The 18,074-nt window shown below is 40.6% G+C and overlaps 1 protein-coding gene across 2 annotated transcripts; it reads right to left on the minus strand.

Annotated features, from left to right (window-relative positions):
* Nucleotides 1-5,105: 5,105 nt before the first annotated feature.
* si:ch211-215c18.3 (uncharacterized) lies at nucleotides 5,106-9,294 on the minus strand. 2 transcript variants are annotated; one of them, XM_063894372.1, is made up of 4 exons: nucleotides 8,898-9,294; nucleotides 8,396-8,525; nucleotides 7,162-7,509; nucleotides 5,106-6,970 (listed from the first exon to the last, which is right to left on the minus strand). In XM_063894372.1, the coding sequence occupies exons 2-4, from the start codon at nucleotides 8,466-8,468 to the stop codon at nucleotides 6,864-6,866; spliced, it is 528 nt and encodes a 175-aa protein (XP_063750442.1). In that variant the 5' UTR covers nucleotides 8,469-8,525; nucleotides 8,898-9,294; the 3' UTR covers nucleotides 5,106-6,863. The 2 variants fall into 2 exon arrangements, with proteins under 2 accessions (XP_063750442.1, XP_063750443.1); XM_063894373.1 differs by lacking the exon at nucleotides 8,898-9,294 and adding an exon at nucleotides 8,632-8,865.
* Between the last annotated feature and the right edge of the window lie 8,780 nt (nucleotides 9,295-18,074).

Raw genomic sequence — 18,074 nt, forward strand, 5'->3', positions numbered from 1 at the left:
TTATTATAGTTACCCTGTAAAGACAACTTTTAGGTACTTTTACTTTACTTCAGTATTTCCATTTCCTACACTTTACACTTCTACTCCACTAAAATTCAAAGGCAAATATTGCATTTTTTACTTTTTAGTATTGATATAAGTATAATCAACCAACGAATATGTGTTAAGTTATACACAGAGTACATTTAAAAACTACAAACAATCTATAAAGTAATGAGATTAGCTCCACCTTTACGAGCTGCATCACATACAATAATACATGAAGAAATATAACAAGACATAAAGTATTCATTATTCTGAAATGATGCATAATGGAGGCTTTTTCTACTTTATATATACTTTAATATTTATACTTTTGTGCTTCAAAGCAAGACCTACAACAGAGTATTTCTGCTTTTACTTCAGTACAGAACTGAAGACTTATCCCCCCTCTGTCCGTTATTCAGCTGTCTTTAACCAGCTTTTGGAAACTGAAAAGGCTTCTTACAATGTGTGGGACGGTTATGAGTAACCACTGCAGATACAGCAGATACCGTTGCTGCAGCCTTCACTTAGTGTGTCATGCAGCCTCATTAACGCTGCTGATTTTATCAGTGTTGAGTCCTTAAATTGGCAAGCATCATTTACTTCCACTGCTGGTAAGAAATGTGTGTGCGCGCAATGTCTATTCTGCAATAAAAGCACACTATTGAGTCATGCGGGCGTTTATCTAAGGTAGTGCAATAAATGAATGAAACAAGTTATTGTTTATTCAAGTTATACTAGCGGTACCTCCAACACACACTGCTTACAAACTGTTTCCAGGTTTTTGGTCGAGGGCATGCCCCGGACAGGCCCCTGAATTAAAAGCTACTTACGAAACACTGATCATTATCAGAGCCCTTTTACAATCATTCATACTCAGGCTCATTCAGCTTACACTGTTTATTCACTAACTCGCATTGAATGGGCTGTGGGATGAAAGTTCACACAGTTGTGGCCCTTTGTTGCAGTAAATATAAATCATTTTGCATTGGATAAACATTAAAACCATCACTTTACAGGATCTATTTAGTCCTCAGTGTGTCTTTAATGCAGATGTGTTTTGTCTTCTGGAAACATACAGCTGTAGGGATGATTGCGGAACTCTTCCCAAAAATAAATGTCAAGCTTGGCTCTTAATTGTACTAAACTAAACTAAAGTAATGGCAGTAGTTGTGTGGAGAAAAAAAAGCATGTTAATATCATATGAATATAGAGATTTCAGATGAGCAGAATAATCTGTCATTTCTTAAAATATCAAATATGTTCAGAGAAAATCTAATTTTCACTTAACGTCTGTGAAAGTTAGCTGCTGACTAAATTGAGTATTGATAGCAACCACCCATGACAACCCACAACTGCAGAAATACTTAACCTTGAAACTGATTTTATTACTAAGTCATTTTCTATTTCCCGTAGAAACCTGATGCTTTTCTCTTCACTGTAATACAAAAACAAGGTTCCACACTTTGGTTTGTGTCAAACGTGGCATACTTGACCTCAGTAATAACAGGTTTGCTTCCTGTATTAAATGAGGCAATGTGCAGTGTTTCTGACTTTGTTAAAACATTTGTTAATGGATCATTTATGAACTTTTTGTTGTCAATGAAAGATAATGTCTTGCTCAACACTGTGAGTAAAAAGAAAAGGAATGTAGGCTAATTTCTCTCTTCCTCTATCACTCAATACCTCCAACATCTTCCCTTAATAGTCTGTTTAACACACACAATCAGAGCCATTCAACAGCAGGGAGGCAGATCACAAAGCCCATACCCCTTAAGTGGTTGTTGTTCCCAGAGCCGCTGGGTCACCTCTGCTGCCTGACCGCTCAATAAAGTGTATTAGTAGCAGCGAGGTGGGTGGCTGAGTGGGGTTAAAGGGACGCTCGCTGTCATTTATTTGTTTGACACTGGGGCACATCTTTGAGGCTTCAATGGTTACCAATCATGCTCTCGGACATACACATGACCCACCTGCCACATCTCAACGTACACTCAAGATCAAATATGAGAGACTTGCGGAAAAAGTTGGGAGATATTTGCACAAAAAGTCAATGGAAAGGTGCAAACTAGAGCAGATGATTAGCTTAGTTTAGCAGCTGTTAGCATGCAGAAAACAGCAACACGTGGCTTTGTCCAAAAGTCTACATACAGTTAAAAATAGTAGTTCTTAAAAAGTAGTTCTTAAAAATAGTCATTGTTAGACCCATATATGAGAGACTTGCAGAATAAGATAAGACACAAAGTACATGGAAAGACCCAAACTACAGCAAGGCGATGATTAGCTTAGCTTAGCATAAAGACTGGTAGAACAACAAAACAACTGAAAAACTGTGCAATGTCCAACAGTTAATAAATGTCCCTCTGAAACTTTGTATTTATGTATATGTAGCCTATTTCTTTGCGCACTGGTCGGCAGTATTTTTACTTTTTACTTTTGGACAATAACCGATTTCCTTCGTTGCCACATTGCTGCCCTCTGTTCATCCAGTGTATTCCTCCAGAATCATATTCATTCAACAAGCACTTCCAAACATAATCATCTGAACATAATAAATATTCATAAATATGTGATGTGCACGAGTGTGAGGTTGGGTAGTTACTCTTGCATTCATTTAATGTTGGTTTGTTAAAACCTGTAGCTGTAATGCATCGTGCATTGATCACTAATGATGTATTTGTCCTTGTGATTCTGAATGTAGAGATTAAAATGCAGCATGTTTAACACATTCATTACATCATATACTACGACACAGATGTGATTGAAAGGTGTCCTGCTGTGCTCCAACTCCTGCTTAATGCTCCTAATTGACTCGGATTGGAAGACGTGTTTAATGCTCAAGGCTGATAGAGATGATTCCTGCCATGTTTGTGTGACCGGAAGCGGCCGCACAGCGAGCTGAGGCTGCACTAATTTATCTGTGTGGCCCCGGCACAGAGCCAGGACATTAGGTGGTCTGGGCCATCGGAGCTTTGCTAATATTAAACACAATATGCACATGCACACCCGGCGTCAAACCCGCAATGCATTTCTGTATCTCTCCTAGGGAGGCCAGGATACAGAGTATGATGTCATAAACCTGGCGGCAGCCAATCAAGTCCCATCGCACCATTGTTGAGCAGGAAACAGAGGAAATCAGAGGCCTGTACTACGAAGCAGGATTTGGGGTTCGTGAGGTAACTTCAGGATCTGCCGCCTGAGGCCTGCCATGACTGCTCTTAAATAATACATTATTAAATTGGCAACATGTCTTGTTTCTTCAGACTTCAATCATCCAGTCCACCAAACAACACCAAACAAGAGTCAACTGAGTCACCGTTTGGCACTGGCAGAGAAGATTTGGCACATTTTTCATGGGCGCAACCCACATACTCATCCCACAAATGCATGTTCCTCACAAATGTGACACCATTTAAAAGGGAAATAAACAGGCTGTCCAACGGTATAAGATTTACTGCCAAGAAGCATTGTTACAACAAAGAGACAACCTACCAAACACAAATGTCCTTACTTTTCGTGCTGTGTTTACGTATAAGCAGTGGAGATGTATCGCTCACTATAAGGTAAACTGATCTTCAGAAATCGGTCTTTGAAGATATGTATAGTGAACTTAAATACACTACCGGTGAAATGGGTCAAATAAATTGATGCTTAAATATGACTATGAAGATGTCGCATTATCTAAATCAGCTTTTAGATTGATTGAATTGAAGGCAAATAGAAAAAGTTAGTCAAATAAAAACATAAATATGTATTTTTGCTCATTTATTTCCCCTCCATATTTATTTCAGGGTTATTATCAATCTGTGTGTGACTGTTGAAGTGTAGTTGAAGGATATTTACGAAAACAGGAAGTCATGCACAGTGTTTTTAATTGTTCCTTTGTTTTAGGAGACATTGTAATTTCCATACAAAGCACATTTCCACTGGTTTTTCTGATCTGCACTACGCTTATTATCACAGGAAGTGACATTAGAGGCAGCTGCTTTTGCTTTTCTTTCATATCTCTTTACAGTCAGTAACAGCCCAAAAAGCCATAATTCCTTCAACATTTTGTGTCCTATTTCTTCATGCACTGGTTGAACTATAAGAATTACAAATAACTAAAATGCTTCTCCATAATCCATATTTCCCTTACTGTAAAATGATTATTAAAACCATGGGACATTTATTAACCACTGCCAGGTGGAGGGCACCACTATAATAATTAGTGCTTAAAACTAAGATTAAATTCTGCTATTCTTCTGTGATTACTCAGAAACAATGAGGGTTAAAAACACTTTCTTTTTCCCCCAAATGAGTGGCGTACCACGTGATGCTGCTTGAGGTTACATCAAACTAAAGAATGAGTTTTCCTCACCTGATCTGGTCTTCTGATAAAACACGTCAGAGGTTTAGACATCCTCCTTTGTCCTCAAATAAATCCAAGAATAATGTCACCCTGTATTTCAGGAATGGGCCTTTTATAGAGAGCAGCCTTTGTGTCATTATGTGTTGTGTGTGTGTGTGTGTGTGTGTGTGTGTGTGTGTGTGTGTGTGTGTGTGTGTGTGTGTGTGTGTGTGTGTGTGTGTGTGTGTGTGTGTGTGTGTGTAGTAGATTGGGGATGCAATGTTTTGTGATCTGCTTTTTTGTTGCTTAGTTTAAACTTGATGTTAAACACAACGAACAGAAAATGTGTTTTAGGGGCTCAATTGTTTAAGCTCGACAGCATGAATATAGCATGTGTTTTAGGAGGCTGTCAAAACTGCAGAACAAGAGCTCCATCGGCAGGACAAAAAGTGGAAACACCTCCAAAACACTGACAAATACAGCAACTTGCTTTAAACGGGGCCCCATAATGCTCATTTACAGGTTGATGTTCAAAAAGCTCTCATACTGGCTGTGCTGCAGCACCTCTTTCCCCCTCTGTCTTAAACCAGAGTCTGCTCTGATTGGTTAGCTGGCCGGCTCTGTTGTGATTGGTCAACTGCTTATAGATGTGGTGAGATTTCCTATGGATACAGACTGTTGTTTTTAGTGTATGCTTCAATTGTCTTGATCAAAATCACATATTTATTGGCATCAAGAAAAAACCACAGGAACCTTTTACTGTGCATAACCTTTATTTCTTACTATAGTTTTGCTATAGCATTTAGAATACCTTTGGTGGTAGGACAAAATAAACAAAATAAGCTGACCTATTTATTTAGAAAATATAATGACATCTTTATTACAATAACTACTTACTGCAAATATAACTGAGCAGTGATCAAAAGAAACACGACAGCAACATAAAACAGAAGTGCAGTGCGGACACAAGCATCGTCTTTATAAGTCAACAACATTTGATTCAAAATAAATAAGCAGCATAGAGATGCTATAAATCTGTGTGTGGACGGTTTGGACACTGTAGACATAAAATGGCTTGAAATATGTTCTACTACACATATACTGTGTACACTAGCATGTGCGTACTTGTAGAAAGAGAGTGATGTTTAGTTACAACAATGAACCTGTGCCAAACATAACCTTTGATATCACCGTCTATGCAATGTCTGTCCATCAGTTATTACTTGAGCGGCCTGGAAAAAACAGCTTACTCATTCAGCTGCAGTGTCACTCCCACTACGAGGCTGCAGAGCTCAACCCTCTACTCCTGCACACTTCTTCTTGTGTTTACCGCAGGCTAGCATCAAAGCTCTGAGTGCACTGACATTAGAGTATGTTACCGAAAGGTCATCCCAATCAAGTATTTGTCTTATTGTAGAAAAGAGACTAAACTTGAGCCTTTTTGCTAGCCAGGTGCCTATTATAAGGTAATGCAGGTATCATAGATAAGCATTACTTGCATGAAAGGCAGTGTTTGAGCAGTCCTATATTACTATTACTCAATAGCCATGTCAGCAACCTGAATATCTATATTAGAGCAAACTGGTGAGACTGTAATGTAATCAGAATTCAATTAAGGGGGCGTGTGTACAGACGCTGATGAGTCTGTAACTTAAAGGGAACATAATATGTAGGTTTCCAAGTTCATTCATGTGTTTCGGGTTTCTACTAAAGTATCGTGACTTGCTTTAAAGAACACACCTGTGAACCAACTGAGATGACCCATTTTAGCACCTGTCACTTCTTACCAAAAAAGCCAGTATGGTACTTGTTGAACACCCTCTTTTCTGACCTATATGCTGTCTTAAAAAAATAATTAATGCACAGTTTGTGGGTTGGAAGGCCTCTAATGTAAGTGCACGATTTCATATTATGTCCCTTTTTATAAATCCAATCAAAAATCTCTATTTATTTTGTGTATTAATGGAAGATCTTTACGTTATTTGATGTAGTTAATCAAGCCCGTTTGTGTTCAGGACAGTGATACAATGAAATATAAATCTATAGGAAGCATCTCCTTAATACAAAATCAAAATTTACCCAGCCATTAACATATGATTGTTGACATATATACTATATATAGGTCACGATTAATCTTATTTACAAGGGAAACCTGATCCACGCAACAGATTAAACCCGCCATTTAAGTAAATAAAAAAAATAAACACTGTTGCATTTGTTTGTATTTCATTTGAAACTGCCATGTTTCATTTCCTCTTCTGATAGCATTGTGAAATATCGAGGTACAGTGGTGAGGATGAGGTCTATGACTTAATATTTCACACCCCAAAGGTACATTTTTTGCCCAATGAAAGGTCCATTCTAATTTATTTAGAGGGGTTTCAATGGCTTCTACTCTCTTGTTAAAAAATAAAATCATTGAAGTAAAATCATCTCGCATAGAGTCAAACACCAAACCAGTGAGTCACGAATCATGTAGGAAGCGGCCATTGAGGCGTTACCATGTGATAGGTCATGGACTCAGAAGACCCAGAGCGACAGGCAGTGTCATCAGCAGGGACAAATACCACGGCGAGGACTTGAACATCACGCTGATCGCCGAGCAGATTGGAATAATCCCTGTAAAGAGCAAACATTTAGATTAGATATTGTTTCAGGTGAGCTTTGGGAACAGAGATCCCACACTACACCGCCCCTCCGACTCCTACCAGTTTGCATCGTCATGTTTTATTGCACTGATTGTAAATAGCTTAGTCGGATAAAATCTTCAGCTGAATGAAATGTAGTGAGTTGAAGTGAACTCCACTCACTGTGATGGACGGCCATGCTGTTCTCCAGCCACTTGTTTCCCTGGTACACCCTGCACGTGTAGGTGAAAGGCTTCTCATCGTCCAACGGGGCCCAGGTGAGGCGGCACAGGTTATGATACACCAGGCTGACGTTGCTCCTCCTGCGGTCCTCTGTGGACACGTAGACCACGGCGTTGGGGTACGTGCTGCCCACCAGGCGGCTGTCCTGCCGGTACTCGCAGTAGGGCCCCGGGACCTGGTAGGTGGGAGGGAACTCACAGTCCACCCGGACGTTTCGCTCCAGGTAAGTTAGACAGGGAAACATCTGAGGCCCACGAGGAGCGAACAGAAGCGTATAAAACCAGTTCACTGAAAGAGATGCAAACAGGACATCTTTTATTATACCTAACTTGTGTTTATGTTATGTTTCTTGATGTTTGAGGTTGCTTTATTCTGATTTGAATGTATCTTTAAATGTTAATCATTAGCATTGAAACACCAAAGCTTATTCCTTGTGAAAACCTACTTGGCAATAAAGCGGATTCTGATTTTAATTTGTTTCTTTTAAAGGACAACACAATGATCCCAAATACATAAATCCAAAACTACAAAATGGCTTCAAGACATGTGTGCGGCAATGACAGCCTTGAATCCACTACGTTGACCTCTTAGGATCACAAGCTCAACAACAGCTAACAAACTTAGCTAGTTAGCTTCAGTTAGCAAGAAAAAACAACAATGTTATTCTGAAAGTGAGCTGCTGCTGCTCTTAACTCTTAACCTTGATGCTGAATCACAAACAAATGCACACAATTCATTGATTCGATTGTTTTTTTCAGCATTACTTAATTATTATATTTAGTATTGATTTTTTCATGTCAAGAAGATAGGCATACTAAGTCTAAGGTACACTGTTGGAGCTCATTTGAGGTAACGTTACCAACAGTAGCTGCTTATTTGACCCCTTTACAATATTTAACCAGTTTGTGGAACATTAGGATGACGTCATCCCAGTCAACTTTTTTTAACTCTGTGGTGGACATGGGTAATGACACCTTTGCTGCAGTATTATTAAATGTGTGTCTGTCATCTTGATCTCAATATAAAAACACATGCAGGTATTTTATCACGTCTCAAATTATATTTTAGCATTTTCATCTTTTTCAAATAATCACCCATCACATACATCCAACTTTAAATAGCTTGAATAGCCCTCCCCATTGATACTAATAGACAAACAAAGAAAGACACATACTGTGAGTATTTTGATGTGTTATCACAATCCTGCTAAAGAGGACACAGGCGGTGGCGAACAGATGCAGCTCCATGGCCGATTGGTGTGTGTCCGTCCGATCAGATCAATAACCTTCACACCACCTCACTGCCTGCCAGAGTTCAACATGGGACAATGAGAAAGTTGCTGCTGCTGCAAAAAACAACAACACCAAATGCTACAAAGACAGCCTTAACATGCGACAAACTGCACCATACATCAGGCCTCTGTATCCTCTAGCGCAGTGATAGCGGGTCTGGGTGTGCTGCTCCGCCTGCAGCCCAAATGCAGATAGGACTACGCCCATGCAGCTCGAGCTCTGCAGCAAACTGCCCCTCACTTTATGCGGATATCTGCCCATTACTGCAGGTGACAGCCATGCAGACTTCTGGTACACGCTAGCCCGATCTGAACATGTTACATTCCGTGCACTGACATGTCTACGCTTTTCCCCCCCACTCTGAAGATGAGACATGACTCTTACCTGACAATGTGCTCGCTGTCCCGAGGTGGAGCTGCGCGGGTGTGTGGGTATGCGGAGCAGCAGCAGCAGCAGCAGCAGCAGTGCTTACTGTTGGACTGAGGACAGTTATTGCTCCGTCTGTACGTAGTCACTCAAACACGAACACATCAGCTTCACAGGAACATATCCTTATTGCACAGCAACATCCAGGAGCAGGGAAATTCATCCCACTATCTTTCTATTTATCAGGTAGAAAAGTTAGAGTTTTGAGCAGAGATTTAATGCTCATTTACCCGCGTGACGTGTGGCTCCAAGCTTCACGAGGAGCTGATGTCCTCCTACATCTAAAGTTATGGGCTTTTAATACATGTAAGCTATCAATTTGAAACAATAATATCACTTCTCATCCACATTTGAATGTCTTTTGGGGAGCTGTCATGTCTTGGTGCAGGAGAAGAGTTCCCTCTGCAGGAGGAAAACTGGAACAGCACCATAAATATGACAAACAGTTAGAGGCTTCCACAAATGGTGACATCTAGTGTAAAAAGAAAGGTGTGGTGGGAGGACATTCAAACCTCCTTTGAGTTCATCAGCGCTGAGTTTTATAGAGAACTTTATTGCTGAATGTGTTACCTCCACTTTCATACCATTCATCTACTTAAGGACAGTGGGGTGTTTAAGCATATTACAAGGTCTTTATTTTTAACCTCTGCAGTAGTTTTTACACTGCAATCTTGGTCCTTCAAGAGACAGTGACTTTTTATCTGTACCTGATGTTTAATATTCAACTGGACCGTAGTTATTTTTTAGCTGCTATTGCAGAAGGTTTTTTCTTTTTTTGTGAATTAATTCCAGCTTGTTTAACATGGGACATTAAAGTTGCACACTCAGCCCCAGAAAACAATTACTGCCAAAAACAAGCATCTTACAAACTGTGCTGTAGAGAAATGAAAAGCTCCAAAAGCAGGACAAGGATACATGGTGAAAAAAAGTGCAATAGCATTGCTTCTTAGATGTTAGCAAAGTATGATAATGGAATGACTCTTTTGTTTGGATACCTGATCAATGATATAGGTAATTGCTTACTAGAATACACAGTCTGCCATCAGACTTACCACAAACTTTGAAGACAGGAAAGTCTGCAGCAGCAAGTTGCTTTAAGATACTGAACAAAAAGAAAAGAAGTCATTTATATGTATGGGGAAATCAATGATGCAGAAATGGAGCCACAATGATTTGTTGGTCAGCGCTGATGGTATTCAAAACACTTCTTATAAATGCACAAATTCAACTATGCTAAACAGTGTTTTAGTAAATGGAAAATGCAGGGATTTAAAGTAGTGGCTGAATCGATACTTGGTGTAGTTTGACATGAAGAATCGCAGTGTAGCGCACATCTATGAAGAGGAATTACTGTGTTTCACCTGCAGTGTATCAACATCAGCATCCAGCAGAGGAGCTGCTACAGAATCTTTAACGAATGCTTTTGGCAGGGATCACTACACCTGCTATTTAGAAAGAAGGAGAGAACATGGTAAAAGAAAATGTAATGTTAGTGTGTTAAGAAATCAGAGTACAGCAGCCTCTGCTTTCATTGCTTGCAGAGGGTTGCGCCTGCAGAGAGCTCTGCAACATTTCTGTCAGTGTCCTGGGAGACTGCTTCAGTATGGCAGTAGTTCAGCAACTGTCTTAGGGAGGACCTTGACAAAATGGATGAGCAGTGTGAAAAGGATACAGTGGATACAGTGAGAGGATACAGAGGAATCAGTGGAGCTAGCTCAGTGGATTTGACTAGATTAAGACCTGGTTCTTCGTAATGCTTTTTAGATAAAACAGAACAGATGCTAAATAATTGTACATGTTCATAGTGTTATGTTGCACTATGTTCTTTTGAAGAGTGTTGGGGAGATAAAGAAACGCCAGGATGCACTTGCAAAATAGGCCTACTATTTGGTAGAAACACCTTAAAACACAGGTTACCTGGAGTCAACAGCGTATCTGTGTGTTGTGATCACAGAGATAGAGGAAAAACATGGACAAAATGAGCATAATATGTCATCTTTAAAATCTCTGCTCTGCGCATTCATGTTTTGGGGTCATTTTAGAATCAGTAGGCTAATGGGGACTGGTGCAGTGCCTGTGCCCGCATGCTGCAAAATTGGGAGTGATGTTTGCTTTCCTATGTTAGATTCAAAGATAGCTAATAATTAATGTGTCACATGTCCAAACTGCACCACTTGGCTCTGCAGAAATGCACCCACCTATGTAAAGCCTCAGAGAGCTGCTATTGTAGCTGTAGACTTTTTCAGGGTTTATATAGATCCTTGAAAAAAACTTGAACTTGGGCCACTATTTTGAAGTTAAACCAATACACTGTCCGAAAGTTAACACAGTTTCTTACCAACCAGCAACGGGTCCGGGTCAGAAAAGCAATGCCAGTGCATTAAACCTGCCTTTTCTCTAATGGCATGCAAGGGTGTGACTAAACTGGTTGTTAAAAGGAAGTCCAAATGTAAAGAAGTCTATTAGAGAATACATTTCAGGTCGTAAATTGTAATATCTATAAGGTCTGTACTAGCTGTAAGTCCTCATGAGAGTCTCCAGCGAGAGTTTGTACAAATCTAGACAAGAACCAGCACAAACCAACATTATGGTAGCCAATAACCAAGATGGCCGACTTTAGGCTGCTAAAACCAGTCCACCAACCGATGGGTGTCATCACGGTGCGGTCCACCTCTCATATAAAGTAAATGGGCTGTACTGATCAGCTACAACCTTGGTATGGACCCCTTTCACTCCTTCAATGTAATATTATTGTAGTTAGAAGCCAATTGCAGAATACAAACCCATGCATAGTCTCTTGTTTTCTTTTATTGTGTGCAGGATGAAATGTAGTATAGATTCTCAATACATTAGGTGAAGTTAATTATCTGTGAGTTTACGTTTAATATGTATATATTTTAATGTATGCTGGCAAAAGTAGCTGAGAAAGTGCTGACACGTTTAGTACTCCCACACTGAATGAGGAAATGTAGAACAGCTGCTGAGGTGCCTCAGATAATCAAACCCCTCATGACAACATTTCCGTTTTCTTTCTCTTTCAGCTCAAATTAAATCCTTCAAAATGAGGCCAAGGTTTGTGTATTGACATGTGATCCTCTGTCCTGTGGTAAAACAGAGTGCACAAATCAATAAAAATCCTTATACAATACTGAGAAATGTCCCCAAAGTCCACTGGAGCAGCATTTTCTCCCCCCCTTCTCTCTGCCTACTCCCCTCCCTCTCTGTCCCACTCCCCTCCCTCTCTCCTCTGTTTCTTCTATAAGCCGACCTCTACTGTATCTACCCCTGGCATCACACTGCAGAGCACTGAGGAAAGCTCAAACTGCATCAGACAAGGTGAGAATGATTCATATACTGTTATTAGCTGGATCTGAGCTTTGATTAAACATTGGACTGTGCATTTTAGTCTGGATGAAATATTACGTCTAACACTGGAAGCAGCACTAAAGCAAATATTTGTATGAAGGCGGGAGATGCTCTGCATCAAGCAATCAAAAAGAGCTTAACTGGTGTATGTATTTTCTTAACATCTTTAATGCAAGTAGGCGAGGAATCAGTGCGTTGTTCTCCAGGGAGGTTCAGCTCAGAAATGTGTCAGTGCTGGCTGATCACCAGAGAAGTTTGCAGTTCATCTCGGAAAACAGTCAGGCTGTCTTCTACTCAGTAATATGGTACAGTGACTTTTCTACAGTAACCTCCGCAGTTAAGTGTGTTATTCATGAAATCTGACCTGCTCTTCACAGCACAGTCAGCTGTATTTCATTCAAACCTCAATGTAAAGACTTGACAGCTGAATAAAAAGGTTTGCTGTTTGGTTTCCGTTTATAGTAATTGCGTGGTGAATCTTTCATTTTATTGTGCCTTGCTTTTTTTTTGCAGGGAAATTGGGAGAATGTTGTTCCTTTCCACAATTTTACTTTTTGGTAAGATCACTGTTTTTCATAATGTTAAGAGAGGACTACTTTTTTATAATAAAGTCATTTTCTAACCTGAATGAGTTTTTCTCTGTGTTTGGAATTACACAAAGGCTTTGCGTCAGCACAGAAGGTGATTCAGTTGAACTACTGCTCAATAGATGAGCACCACCTCAGGATGGATTGCAAATATGCGGTTCCCGCTGAGTCACCACAACCTTATTGCAAGTACACAAACGGGGAACGACTCTTTGACACCACCGACCCGGACGAGGAGCAGCATGCCCCCTTCAAGAAGCGAGCCAGAGTCCGCATCTTCCCAGGCAACATCTGTCGCCTGCTGTTTAAAAACCTGCCCAACGGCAATTCCAACTTCACCTGCAACATCAAACTTCCAGACACAGGCGCCACAGCAACCAAAACCTCAGTGGTCATGAAAAGTAAGCTGCTCACAGTCATGTTTGTGCACAAAAGAAAACATTTGACTGACTGCAAATCAAACCTGTATAATTTTTGTAATTGCAGAGCTCCTCCTCCCATGCTCTGCGTGGAGTGTCCTATTTCAAAGCTGCAGTGGCCTGATGCTGACCTTGATGACACTTCCGATGCTGCTGGATATTCACTGGTGAACGAGGCGCCAAACTGCTGCATACGTTAACACTGCACCCATACTCATCCGGTGACTGGTGACTGAAGTTGTGTGTATGCACCAAGTGCAATAAGCCGAAGTGAATGAACGTATAGTGTAGATTTGGTATGTCACGCAGGCCTGCATCATGCACAATACTAAGCACATGTACTACTGCATTATACCCTACAGTACTCTCACATATAAACAGTTATTGAAATGTGCAGTAGAAATCTGTTGGATGCATTTCTGACACATGATTAACAGGGTGATGAGTAAAATGCATGAATGTGACTTAAACTGAAAGTCTATATTCTGTAATATTTCATATTTACATTCAATAATTTAGATGTTATTAAATGTAATTTAAAGAGCTTTAGCCTTCAGTCTTAATAACAAGAAATAATTATCTACGAGGACAGCGACTAAGAGGGGGTTTTACAGAGAGATGAAAACGGATTACCCAGCGAGGAATAACAAATTTGGGAGCTCAGAAGTGATGCAGCGTTTAGCTTCGCAATGTGACATTATTGCTGACTATCATCACTCTTTGAAGTGAGCAATCTATTTTGCCTGAATGAAATCCGTCCCCCGTGTGTCCTTCTTGGCTGCCAAGTGATGAGGGCAGACAGAGGCGACCTTGTGCCACACAGGCCAACCAGAGATTGTGTTGTATACGGTCGATATGAACTGGGAAGGGCAACAAAGACAGCTTTGGCAGGGATTCGTCTAATGACAAGCAGAGAAACAAAAACTTTGAAGGGGCCCTATTGTGCTTCGTTGGGTTTTCCCATTTCTCCATTGTTTTGTATAGGTTTTTGTGCATGTAAATGGTCTGCAAAGGCTAAAATCCCAAAGTTCCCTCCAGAGGGAGTTTCTCTCCCACACCCCCCGAAAAAAAATGCCTCAATTGGATTTCTTTGTGTTCTTCGCTAACATAGTGACATCGCTATTTATCACTAGCGCTGCTATTGGACAGTGCTCCACAAATTGTATGTGATAGGCTAAGGGGCGGGACATCTTTACGCGGTTGACCAATCACAACCGGGCAGCGGGCTCTGGTTTTAGATAGAGGGTGAAAAGAGGAGCTGCAGCACAGGCAGTATGAGAAAAATAAAGAGCTTTTTGAACATTACAGCATGGAGACATGTCCCAGTAGAGACACTAAATATGAACTCTAAAAATGAGCTTAATAGGGCTCCTTTAAAACCGGTTTTGACTGACTTCTAATGTATGCATGAGCAATAAAGTTTCTATTCTACTCTACTACTCTAAGGAGATGATATATACAGTCTCTCGATTGTTGTGACAGACAAAACCAAAACACAAACTCAGTTTTTATTTCGCCTTTCACTTGTGCCTGAGACACATGATCCATGTTCAGCCTAGGCTTGTCGTCATTGATATACAGTAGTATGTTTCTGAAGGCTATAGTTTAGTCAGATCCATGTGGTTCTATTTATACTCTGAATATGCTTTATATCGTGCAATGTTTTCAGATTTTTACTTGAGTATATAGATGAGTAGGTGGCGTGTATCCAAAGCACAATCATTTAAATGCACTGAAGAGCACTGCTGTGCTATGTACCGTATAACGACAATAACCTGAAACTTAACAGCAGCAAAGAAGAAACACGCTTAATAATGAAGCAAATGTTTATGCATGATCTCTACCGTGCATGTGCAGTTAGTATGTGTGCTATGCTGTTGCATTCCTGTAGAGGGAAGCATTGGGGGACACAGGATTGTACTTGGAAGTGTCAAACAGAAAGAGGAATTACAGACATGAGGAATTACCACAATTTAAAAATGCAGTAGTGTGTCTGAGCAGTGGGTTTGGAGATTCACAGCATGTCATTTAAAAAAAGACTGCATTACACAGGCTGAAGGAATGTGTTTGTGTTTTTATAATATGCTGAAAATGTGTTTACCTCAATGGCTGGAGCACAGTCTTTACAAATGAGAGCTGCTGAATACCACAAATATCCTGAAATTATTATGCAATAAACTTTATACAGCAATATTATCATCTGTGTAGAAGAGCAGCATTTTTCTTTGTGTGTTCAATATCTCCTGGAGGTTCTGATGATGTACTGTGTGTGTACATAAGATATAAGAAACTCTAAATTGAATTAGATTTACATTTATGTAGTCCAAATTGAAACACAAATGGTAATGCGACCTAATGTTGTTCCTATTAACCCACAATAATGGTGGATGCATTTAATAATTCAGTAATATTCATTGCCATATGGCGTACTGTTTTTTTCATCATATTATGAGTCATTTCATACGTTTTTACGCATGGCAGATAATAAGAATATCACATCATTTTGATTTCTGCATGAAGGTTTTTCTACAGCAGTGCAGGCTTGGGGAGTAAGAGGTCTGCAGGATATGAAGTAAAGGTCACGGCATGTATCTCCATGCAGTATCAGATTACTGGTACATTACAAATAAATGGGGATTTCTAGCAGGAAACCAATTTTACAATACAATTTCAAATACAACTCAACATATAGGTATAGCTTTTCTTTGTTCTCTACTTTTATTCTGCATTATTTGTATTATTTATTATTTTATTTTCATATATTTCATCTTTTAAGTAGTAGCTGGACACCTCATTTATTAAACACATAGTCTTTGTTTGCTTTTAATTAATGTAATAAACTGAGACAGCTTTCCTAAACTTCCCTTCACTATAGCCTATCATTTGAGTTTACACATTTTTTATATTGAATATTTTGGTTACTTCTTTTCTAAGGTTACATTTTTCTGTTGTCTTACAAGTAAAGACACCTTGTTGAGTTTATTTGCATTGCATCTAAAATGAACAAAAAGTATTCTTAGATTAAGTTCCTGATTACATTTCTTCACATGTTACTCTCAGAGGTGGGAAGTATCTATAAGTAGTACATTTACTCAAGTACTGTACTTACATACAATTTTGAGGTACTTGTACTTTATTTGAGTATCCATCTTGTGCTACTTTGTGCTTCTTCTCCACTACAATTCAGAAACATTTTACATTTATTTAAGCCCTTTAGTTGCTAGGTAGATTAGGATTAATGATGGTAAATATAATCCCTTAAATCAGACTTTAGTTCACCTGCAGTAAATCCAGCAGCTACCCTGCAGTATACAAAGCCATTCAAACTAGCTGCACCTTTACCAGCTCTGAGAACACTTTAATGATCAATCATTATAAAACATATCAGAGATATTATTCTGAAATGGACCAATCAGACAATGACTACTTTTACTGTCGCTGCTTTAAGTACATTTAGATGAGAGTACTTTCTACTTTCACTGGAGGAACATTTAGAATACTTTTACTGTGACAGAGTATTCCTACACTCTGGTACTTCTACTTTACTCAAGTACAAGGTCACTGCTCCAGTCTGTAGTCCCCACATGCTTTAAAGAGTCCATCATTGTCCCTGTCCCCAAAAAGACAAAACCCATCTGCCTCAATGACTACCGCCCAGTTGCACTCACCTCCATCATCATGAAGTGCTTTGAGCGGTTAGTCAAAACTTTTATCACCTCCACCCTCCCTGACTCACTGGACCCCCTGCAGTTTGCCTACAGAGCAAACAGGTCCACGGATGATGCCATCTCCCTCACCCTCCACACTGCCCTCTCCCACCTGGACCAGAGGAACACTTATGTGAGAATGCTGTTCATTGACTACAGTTCAGCATTCAACACCATTGTGCCCTCCAAGCTCATCATTAAGCTCAGGGACCTTGGGCTCAACAGCGCCCTCTGTGACTGGATCATGAGCTTCCTGACGGGCAGATCCCAGGCAGTGCGGATGGGGAACATCACATCCTCCACCTTGACCCTCAACACCGGAGCCCCTCAGGGTTGTGTGCTCAGCCCTCTCCTCTACTCCCTGTTCACGCACGACTGCGTGGCCACACACAGCTCCAACACCATCATCAAGTTTGCTGACGACACGACCGTCATCGGCCTGATCACAGACGGCGACGAGACGGCGTACAGAGAGGAGGTCAGAGCCCTGACATCTTGGTGCCAGGACAACAACCTCCATCTCAACGTCAGCAAAACAAAGGAGCTGATTGTGGACTACAGGAAGAGGCAGAGAGAAGCACACACACCCATCACCATCGACGGGACTCCTGTGGAGAGAGTCAGCAGCTTCAGGTTCCTCGGGGTTAACATCAGTGAGGACCTGACATGGACACATCACACCAGGGTCATATCCAAGACGGCTCGACAGCGGCTCTTCTTCCTCCGCAGGCTGCGGAAGTTCAACATGGACTCCAGGATACTCTGCAACTTCTACAGGTGCACCATCGAGAGTATCCTGACTGGCTGCATCACCGCCTGGTATGGCAGTTGCACCGCCCTCAACCGTAAGACTCTACAGAGGGTGGTGGAAACTGCTCAGCACATCACCAGGATGGAGTTGCCATCCATGGAGGACCTCTACACCCAGCGGTGTAGGAAGAAGGCCGGTAGGATATTAAAGGACCCCCATCACCCCAGCAACAATCTGTTCTGTCTGCTGCCGTCTGGCAGACGGTACCGCAGCATCCGGACCAAGACCACCAGACTCAGAGACAG

Source organism: Eleginops maclovinus, chromosome 11 (assembly GCF_036324505.1).
Source record: "Eleginops maclovinus isolate JMC-PN-2008 ecotype Puerto Natales chromosome 11, JC_Emac_rtc_rv5, whole genome shotgun sequence".
Lineage (NCBI taxonomy): Eukaryota > Metazoa > Chordata > Actinopteri > Perciformes > Eleginopidae > Eleginops > Eleginops maclovinus.